Source organism: Pinus tabuliformis, chromosome 6, assembly GCF_031772625.1.
Source record: "Pinus tabuliformis cultivar Carrire ecotype Pingquan chromosome 6, CPIR1, whole genome shotgun sequence".
Lineage (NCBI taxonomy): Eukaryota > Viridiplantae > Streptophyta > Pinopsida > Pinales > Pinaceae > Pinus > Pinus tabuliformis.
The window spans coordinates 903,002,650-903,013,374 of record NC_142292.1 but is presented as its reverse complement, the minus strand read 5'-3'; the positions used below and the strand labels follow the sequence as shown (position 1 = coordinate 903,013,374).

General features: G+C 36.1%; 1 protein-coding gene across 1 annotated transcript; it reads left to right on the top strand.

Annotated features, from left to right (window-relative positions):
* Positions 1-5,980: 5,980 nt before the first annotated feature.
* Positions 5,981-7,571, top strand: LOC149261850 (putative clathrin assembly protein At2g01600). Its single transcript, XM_089382429.1, has one exon. It carries the CDS (start codon positions 6,034-6,036, stop codon positions 7,336-7,338), a length of 1,305 nt encoding a protein of 434 aa, XP_089238555.1. The 5' UTR covers positions 5,981-6,033; the 3' UTR covers positions 7,339-7,571.
* The last annotated feature ends 3,154 nt before the right edge of the window (positions 7,572-10,725 follow it).

The window sequence follows — 10,725 nt, the reverse complement described above, 5'->3', positions numbered from 1 at the left end:
AAGGCGACGTCCACACAAAGATTCCCATCTAAGGAAAGGAATAGTTGCTTTCGGGTAACGCCAGGGAAAATCTGATAGTAGATTTTGTCTGGAAGATAACAAAGTGGATGCTTTCTTTCAAAGCCCATGAGAAAATTATTCATGCTGACAAAACAAAGTGGATGCTTTTTCGTAAAAGCCCATGAGAAAACTATATTTTATTTACATTGTGGATGCTTTGGTACAACAAAGCCCACGGGAAATCTGGTCATAATTAAGCCCTTGTGACTAGTCCGTATTATTTACATCAAAAAATAGTAAGGTTAGGGAATCTATCCCTTTTATACTGCATTGTGTCCCAGGCTTTTGCGTAAATCCTGTAGATAATCATGGGCTTCCGAAGCACAATCTGGTACTAGACTTTGGTTAATACAAGCCATTCCATGTGTTCTCTCATATATTCTTCAAGGGAATTATTATATGGGGAGGTCTTGTAAGTTGACCATTCACCTTTAGTCATTTTCTTAACAGTGTTATAAACAGGGTGATTACAGTCTGTACTACATTGCTCAATACATGGTTCGCAAATATTTTTGCAATATTTTTCATGTTCTACAGGGTCCATGGCAGTTCTGTTTATTCCATAATTAGTCCACCAGTCTCTAAACCACTTACATTGCTGATATCCTTGAAAATGACCGATGGCACTAAACTTGAGTTTGGTGTAGTAGGTTTTGACCTTGTCGTCGAGGTTGAGAAATTCCCACCAGAGTTGTTTGTAGTCTGAAAAGTTATACACTGTATCTGGAAATATGATCTTGGGATCATCTCTTGGCCATCTGGCAGCTGGCTTGGTTCTAACATGGCCTGGTTCATTCCAGAGATCCCTTGTCCTATATATGCAGACATACCTTTCATACATTCCTGTGCTGCATCCACCATGGCACCAAATAGTGGCAATGTCATGAAAATTTTGTTCCAAAGCCTGTCTTGCAAGGTCACCATCCCGTCTTGCTTTATCATATATCATATCATGAATCCACTTTCCTCCTTTAGGGTATACTTTTCTTTCTGGAACAAAGTGTTGGAGGTCAGTGTGTGGCTGCAAATTGGCATCTAGCACCTTCGTATTTCGGAGCTGCCACGTGGGTTTCCAGTTTCTTTTATAGGTTTCCTAATCTTGGTCATAAGGCACGGTTCTCAAGACTTATTGTTTCTGGTGCTGGTCCCATTCTATGATGATGATCATGACATGATCTTTTGTTTCAATGTATTCTCTGCTAAGAAAATCAAGCAAATTATTGTCTTTTCCTTTGACGTGCTCTACCTGAAAGTCAAAGTTTGCAAATAAAGCCTGCCATTTGGAAAACTTGGCTTGTCTGACCTTCTTTATGTCTTTTTTTAACACCTTCTGCAGAGCAGATGCATTAGTTCTTAGAAGAAAAGGTTTATTAATAAGATAAACTTCAAACTTACTGATGTAGTTCCATGCTTCCTTGACTTCTTTCTCTATCGTGGGGTAGTTCAGTTCGGCTGGATTCCATACTCCTGAGGCAAATTGAAAAACTTGCTCTTCTTTTCCAACCTTTTGCTTTAGAATACCACCCCATCCAATATTACTTGCATCTGATTCAACTATTTTGTATGCAAGATCATCAACAACATACAGAATGGGCAAGGATTTTACCTTGGCCTTGATGTCCTTGACTGTGTTTGTATGGACTTCTGTCCATTCAGGAGGATTCTTCTTCAGCCTCTTATTTAAGATCTTTACCTTGGCATTGATGTCCTTGACTGCTTTTGTACGGACTTCTGTCCATTCAAGAGGATTCTTCTTCATCCTCTTATTTAAGATCTTTCTGTCACTGGCGCAGTCTTGATAAAAACTGCTGACGTAATTAAGGCAACCTAAGAACCTCTGCAGTTGGTTCTTATCTGTGATAACATCTGGAAACTTATCTGCAAACTCCAATGCATTCTTTTGTAGAGAAATCTGCCCATTGCGGATCGTATGGCCCAAAAATTTGATAGTGGTTTGAAATACCTCTATCTTCTTCTTGCTAAGCACTAAACCATTATGCTTAACCAAATTCTTAAAAATATTTACATGTTTAAAATGTTCCTGAATAGTCTTAGAAAATATTAATACATCATCAATATATACAATTAGCCAATCAAAATATGGCTTTAAAATATCATCCATTACCTTTTGAAATTTTGATGGAACATTCTTGAGTCCAAAAGGCATGACATTCCATTCATAATGTCCTATTGGTATGCTGAATTCAATTTTAAATTTATCTTTCTCAGCAATGGCCACTTGCCAAAATCTTGCTTTCAGGTCGAACTTAGAAAATATCTTGGCACTTGCTATCCTTCTGATCAAGTCTCCTTTGCGTGGGATTGGATAGGTGTCATCAGCCAGGACTGAATTTATAGGCTTATAGTTTATGACTAATCCGGGAATGCCTCTAATCTGTTCAGCTCTTTTGTTTACATAGAACCCGTAACAGTTCCAAGGACTGTTGGTTTCTCTGATCAGTCTTCTACTGAGGAGCTGTTGAATCTCTTTCTGGCAAAGATCTCGGTACTCTGTGTTCATCGAGATGGCTCTGCTTTTACAAGGCTTACCAGTGTATCATTCCTTGTAAGGGAGGTCCACTGTGTGCTGCTTCCTGTGCCAAAAGGCGTTACGTTCTTCAGAGCAGCATTCTTCTTCTATTAGTTTCTTTAAATCTCCAATTTTGTTTTGGATCAGGGGCAGCTTAAGATGTTCTTCTATTCTCAACGTACATTTTAGATCCTTTAATTCTAATAGTCTAGCTTTAGCTCTATCCAGATCTTGTACAGTGTGTACCATTCTAGAAATTCAAGGATTGGAGATATATGGGAGTTCAATTTTCTTTCTTGTCCGTTTTGAGGTGGGGACAGAAATAAAATATCCAGCTTTACCTCCTTTGATTCTAAGTGACCCATGAGGTTCTACTACTGCAAGAAAGATATTACCAAGAATGCAGTCTACTGGAACATTAGCTACTGCAAACTTCATATAAATACAATGGCTTTCAAAACAAACAGATGCTTTGGGTACTTCGTATCTAAGCTTTTTATTACCCAATCCTACCACTTCTCTTTCTGCAGTCACCCAATATTTTGCTGGAATATTTTTCATATTCAAAATGTTAATATCTGCTCCATAATCAATAAGAGCAATCATTTCAAACATTTGCCCTTTTATGCAGATATTTATCAGAACATGGTGTCGTTGGTATGAGATAGTTAACAATCTCATGTCTCTGAATCCAAAATTTGGATCCTTCATACCTTCAGCAATTTTTACTTCTTGATTACTGCTATGAGAAGCAGTATGCCATGGCTTATCATCATCGTCTTCTTTTGCCATCTGTTTCCCTTTCTGAATTTCTGCAACTTGAGCTTTTAGTGCAGAAATTTCAGTTTGAGATTATGAATCTCTTTGCTAACTTCTCCTAGAGTAAGAGATCTTATTCTTTCAGGCTTCTGTTGATGCCTTTGGAATGATTTTGTATTCTTTTCATATGATGCATCAACAAAGAAAGATTTCTTACCTAGATTGTTTGAAGCTTTTGCTTTTCGCTGATCCATAAAAGCTTCCGTCACGCGGTTTTTCATTTCTCCATCCTCTATGGCACGGATTTGTGACAGGATTTTTAGCTCTTCTTCTTCCGTTGCGACCATAAGGACTTTTTCCTTCTGGGGCTTAGGCTGTTCTCTGTGTTCTTCACTTGAGTCACTGAAATATTCAGAGTCAGAATTATATTGGATATGACATGCACACAAACAATCTGAAGAAATAGAATCTGAATATTGCCCCATCTGAGCATGGAGTTCTTCTTTAGATGAAGAACTAAATGAATCATAAGAAGATTCATTTATTTGGTGTTGCTGAGCGATTTCTCTGATTGTGACATTCAGGCAGCGTTCTGTGCCGCGAGCATGAGAACCGCATTTCATACACACAGTTGGTCTTCTTTCTTCTTGCTTTACTTGTTTGTTTCTTTGGGCAAAGACTTGGGACTTCTTTCCCCTGTTTAGTTTTGATTCTTCACCCTCTGGACATCGGGAGGAAGTATGTCCAGTTTTCCTACATAGCCAATAAGTAATTTTATTCCATCTGTCTTGTTTATGAGTATGGAGATGGATATCAGAGGGATTGTAATAATGAGTTTTGGGAACATATTTATAATACCCTCTTTTTGTTCCAGAGGCTTGACTACGCCTCGAATTTGAATATCTGCCTTTGGGCTTTGGATAATTTGTTCGGTTTTTGTAGAAAGTTTCTTTAAACTCTATTTTGGCTTTTTTCTTAGCCTTCCTTTTCTTTACCAAAGGATCATCCAATGTTAATCCATATTTGCTGCATATGGATTTTCTGTCAGGCAGTCAGGAAAGCTTTTCCAGAGACTTATTTACCTTTGAGCTAGTGCATAGACTGACCAATGTCCTTGTAATGAGAGAATAAATCTCTCCCCATGTGTATGACTCAAAAGGTAATTGAAAGAGTTCCTGCATTTTGATATAATCAACAAATTTAGATGACAAAGTTGCAAGATATACCTGTTTCCATAACAGGTTCTTTGAGTCCTTGACATCATATATTCTCTGCATCCAATCTCTGTGGAAGTAATCATATTGAGAAATTTTGTGGCACTTTAAATTCATCATAATGACTTCATTTTTATCAGCGATTTCTGTTTCACTGCCGCACCAATGTTTCAAGATCATTGATGTACGTGCTCTTATCATGTTGCTGATAACTGTGCCATCAGGATTATGAATCACATCTCCTTTCTCATCTTTTAGCACTTCTGCTTCCATTGTTTCTATGAGCTTTGGAGATGATTCTGTCTCCCACCACTTGAGGAGTGTCCCTATAAAACACTAAATAATTGTCCTGCAAGCATCAGTTTCAGATTTCCCTCGTAGACACATGAGTTTATATTATGTATACATGATATCAATCATTTGCCTTATTTGGCCTACACTCATATTATCTATATTCCACTCTCTATGGGAATCTAGAAAAAATGTGTGCGCTTCAAGAAGTTTTCCTTTGCCTTCTATGTCAGGTGCTGGATATCTGTTGAACCTGTGTTCAAGCGGTTCATATATAGGGAGGATTTGTGTATCCTGGTCTTTATGTTCCTTCCGTATGTCTGCTTCTTCATCCTTAAACAAGGATGCTATTGTGATCTTATTTGTAGCCTCAGTATCTGATGAAGACATGATTACTTCTTTATGAAATAATGCAGGAAACCTGTTTACAGATTTCACACGGTCCTGAATTCTTATGCTTCTTTTTACAAGAAAGGAGTTTGGAACTGGTTTCTCAATTTTAGGCAGACTTATCTTTCCAAGTTTGCGAGTTAAACCAGATATAATTTGTTTAGTTGTGTTTAAATGACCAACTAACTTTTCTTTACTCCTATTTTATTCAATGACTCTTTGGCATAAGAACGAATCATGCTAGTTTCAAACTGTACATTGTTCAAATATTTATTTACATCATTTAATTATACTTGGACAGTATCAATTTGTTCTCTGACTTCTATTAATTTTGCAACATTCATTTCCAAGCTTTTTACTGCAGTATTTGTCTTGTAGACATTCAAGGGAACAATATTATCTTTCCATAAATAGAATAATGCTTGCAATCGTTAGCAAACTATTTCTTCTCTGTAGAGGTATAGTTCTGATCGAACTCGTCTTGTAAATAAAAATCAACCATAAATAAATATGAAAAATTAACTTACGTGAGCATAATTTTTCCCCTAATTAATTTTCATAATAAAATCACCTGACATATAATTTTAAAAAAGTCCATGAACACCACGAAATGTCACATCCATCGCCGAACCGAATTTTTTTAAAGATCCTGTGTTATCAAAAAAACCACAAAATGTCACATCTATCTGATGGAAGCGATGAAGAGTACCATAGAGTTAAAGTCGGCAAAGGATATTTCAAGGAAGCATATTAAATTTTCTCAGGAGAAATCTTTTTTCATTGTATGAAATGGCCTGGATGGAATCCTGGTCAAGAAAAGTAATGGGAACGCTGAAGGACGCCGTTTCCGTTGGATTTGCCATCATGAGCTATGTCGGACTTGTCCATACGACTCCAGTTATCAATACCAGACTTGCAGACATAGAGGTTGCATTCATTAAAGTTGCTCGCCACAATGGTAAGCCCCCGAAGGAAAAACACCTCCTCGTTTTGGTTGCTGCAATGGAACAGCAAAGGCTGAGACTTTATATAAAACAAGTTGTTGAAGATCGGTTAAGCCGAACAAAAAATTGGATGGTCGCTGTCAAGACGTTGGAACTCGTTCATCGACTGACCAGGGATGTTCTTCCCTGCATTTTCGACCAAGAAGATGAAGAAAAGCAGAAATCCTCTCATAAAACTCCACTCGTGCGGGTGTCCCAAAGTTTTAAGGATTCTTCCACCCCATTGGCCCTCCAATTCTCTCTTTGGGTTCGCAAGTATGCCTCTTTTTTGGTTCAGAGACTGCGGTGCAACACCCAGATTTACTACGTGACCCTCGCTGAATATCAGAATTTTGAAATTGCTCAGCTTTTGCAAGATTTGCGATCCCTGCATCTACTTCTAGGTTGCCTCTTAGACTGCAGTCCTACTGAGGAGGGCCCCGTCGCAGTGAACTGTCTCGTTCACTACGCTCTGGATTTACTTGTGGAAGATTGTCCAAAAATCTGCACAGCCATTAATGATTGTGTACGCAAGTTGCTGGATTATTCCTTCTCTGACTTTTCTGGTGATCAAGCTTTATACTTCGTTTATATTTACGACCAAATTTTGCAGCAGTACGATAAACTCTCGGAGTTTTGTAATGCATGCATTAGAGTAGGTCTAACAGACGGCCATGGTGACTATCTCTCACAGAAGAGATTCCTGAGTGAAATGGAGGATCGCATTCAAAAATACAGGCATCACTGTAATGGCTTAGAGGAAGAACATGTTACTAAGAAAGAAACAGCTCCGAATGAGACTTCGCAGGATGCAGTGGAGGAAGAACATATTACTAAGAAAGCAACAGCTCCGAATGAGACTTCGCAGGATGCAGTGGAGGAAGAACATATTACTAAGAAAGCAACAGCTCCGAAGGAGACTTCGCAGGATGCAGTGGAGGAAGAGAGGCCATTGATCATTTTTGGTTCTGAAAACACTGGCCAGGAGGCTAGTTATGAAAGCAATCATGCAGTGAAAGAATGGGAGAGGGCATTCGATGCGAACATAAAGGATTCATTCACTGATTATCATGGAGAGATAGAATGGGAGAGAGCATTGGATAGCAGATAGAGCTTGCCCTTCAGAATGGGCACAGAGCAAACCCTTTCTTGACAGGCTACGGTTATTAGAAGGGTCGAATGATGTGGTGGATCGATTAATGTGAGGTATATGCACTGAATTTATATGCTCCTTGTGTGTTCTGTGTGGAGTTTGGTCCGTTGGAAGAAGACCTGGGAAACGATTTCCGGGTTTTTAGGGTTAGTGTGTTATCATTGTAAGCAGGTTCAAAAATACTATTTTGGATGTGAATTTGTACAGTTAATATTATTATTCTGGATATAAATGGCGTGAATTATAAAAAATATTTACTGTTTAGGTGTGTATTTGGGATTGTTTATTTTATTTTCAACATATATATAAGCTACCAAAATCTTATAAATATAATTTGAGTGGACTTAATTATTAAAAACAGCTCTTTTGTTTTAAAAAATTTAGGTTTCAAATTTAACATACTAAACATGTAAGTTATTTTTTTACGAGAAATAAATACTTTGTAGTGCAAGAACATTTTTTTGTTTCTCTAACAAATACTTTTGTTGGTCCAATAATGGATAGAAGGATGGCTTATATAGTGTTATATAACTTCATGAATGAGCTATGAGCCTTGAGATTGTTAATTTAACCATAATTCTATTTTATTTTTCTTTCACTATTTATTTTTCTATTAATAGCATATTTATTATAGACACATTTATAATTATGTCCATAATTCTATATAGTGATTTGGGGTTTTAGGCATGCTAGATAATCTCCAAAAATAAATTTGAAGGCCACAAACTTTGTTTTGGGGCATTAAACCATATATATTTTTGCCATGTCCTAAATCATGGTGCCCATTAAATGTGATTATATAGTTCTCAAATCTTTAATTGAGTTGATATACCTTGTGTTCACTCAATAACGGACACAAGGATGGCTAATGTAGTATTAAATTATGCCCATAATTATATATAGTGTCTTAGGGGCTTAGACATGGTAAATAATCCTAAAAAGAAATTTGAGGGCCACAAACCTTGTTTTGTAGCATTAAACCATATATTTTTCCCATGCCCTAAATCCTCGTGCCCATTAGATGTGACTATATAGTTCTAAAATCTCTCATTTTAGTTGATATACCATATGTTAACCCAATAATGGACACATGGAAGGCTAACTTACTATTATGAAAAACATCTAACTTGGGTTTATATACCTTGTGTTAACTTAATAATGGTCATAAAGAGGGCTCATATAGTATTACATAACTGAATAAATTCTTATGATCCTTGAGATAGCTATTTACTCACAATTCTATTTGTTTCCCCTCTAAATTTATTTGGCTTGATTATGCCCATAGTTCACTCTTGAAACATACATAATTTTAATAGGGATTATGTAGCAGTTTGGAGCTTTGTATGTGGTGAATAAACCCAAAAAATAAATTTGAAGACTTAGGAACTTGTTCTATGGCATCAAATCGTGGATTATGCCTCATAACAAATACTTGCATGAAAAAAATCAAAATGTTAATATGTTTGCACCTCTATTATAATGAATCCCTATGTAGCATTTGTATAGTCTATTTGAATGGGGCATATGGCTCATGAAACCCATAGGAAATGTTATAGCTTAGACCTTAAATTTTGGACCTATCTAATAACCACATCTCTGAGAAACAATTAGTGTACTGCAAGTCTTGAAGTAGACACAATATTTTTCTTATAGGAAAAAGATTTTGTATGGATGGATCTTGTGATGCCCTATAGGTTTACACAAGTGCCATGAGTAGCTTGATATTTTGAAATTTTCCTTGAAACATGGTATGGACAACAATGACCATCCCTAATGCACCATTACTTCAAATTGTGACCATATCTCACACACGATAAATATTATATGTGCATTATGTATTTAGTAGCCCATGGCATTGCACATGTGGTATAAGCTCTACAAGCAATTAATAGGCTTTTAATATAGTCTTTTAACCTTGAACAATGACATGACTTGAGATCCATTCATGGTGTTTCAAATCTTGAATTTTTTACCATATTCTTCTCATAAGTTAGGTATTCCACCTGCAAGGCTTATGTGATGGCTTGAGGCCCTACTATGGCCTATCAGTAGCATAATGAAATTTATTGTCTATAATTCTTGAGTTTTACTTTAAATTGTGGATTTGTCCAAGAGAACCCTCCATGCAATGAAAACCCTGGAATTTCCACAATGTCTCACAAAAAAGGTAGAGATTATCTATGTAGGGCCTAAATGGTAGCATTAGACCCCATGCATGGCCCAAAAGCCATAGATTTGGACACTAAATCTTGGCATGAGCTCTAATACCTATCATTATCATTACAAAATTATAAATGGAAAGAATATATCATACTCAAAGTTAAAATTCCTTATTGGAGACATGTATTATGACTTAGGGCCATGTACACATTAAATAAGTCCTCATAGAAAGCACTATGACCTAGGTACTTGGATTTTATATTGGACATAAGTATAGGCCCTAGGGACAATCCTTACTATAATAAAAATATATATAGTGACCATATTCCTTATTAGTGAATGTGGAATGGGTTAGGGCCCCACACATATTGAGTGACGATCAAATGACAATAATATGGCTTAAAATCCAAGATTTTTGCCTTGGACAAAGTTTAGGCTAAAAGGGCCATCCATGGTATGCAAATCCTTCAAATATTGACTACATATCACTCATAGGCTAATTACTTCTTATGTAGTGGTTGTTTTGTTTTAAAGACATTATATGAGACATATGATCCCTAAAGAAAATAATTGGGTCTTAGACCTTGAATTTTGACCTCAAGATCATACCCTAAGCCCTGAAAACCATTCACGACATACCTAAACCTAAAAAAAGCCACAATATTTTGCTCACAGGAAAAATATTCCTAATCCAAGGCTTGTATAGTGGCCTTTAGCCTTATGTATATCCTCTCATCTGTGAGAAAAAATCTATGACATAAAACCTAACTTTAAGTTTGATGATTCCTTAAATGCGTTTTGTGTCTTAACCTTACACTATCAAAGAAAATTTTAAATGACATATTTTATCATTTAACTAATTTTCCTTTCCCCTTTTTCTAAAAATGATTTAACTATATTATTTTTCTATTTAAATAAAACAATTTCTTTTAAAAATATATAATATTATTAGAAATTTTAATATTAAAAAAAAACATTATAGAATATATATATTTTTTAAAATTAATAATTCATTAAAATTTCCCACTTATAATATAAATATAAATCCTTAAATTTTCCGAAAAATCGAGCTTGACCCATGTGAGTAAATGTTATGTCCCAAGACCTTAGTGTTTTTATAATCCCCAAGAAACTTACTTTCATCCCATCATGGTTCATAATATCATCATGGATCATGATGGTCGT

Bases quoted from the DNA above. Each gene is read 5' to 3' on its own strand.
- LOC149261850 (XM_089382429.1), top strand. From the start codon at position 6,034: ATGGCCTGGATGGAATCCTGGTCAAGAAAAGTAATGGGAACGCTGAAG.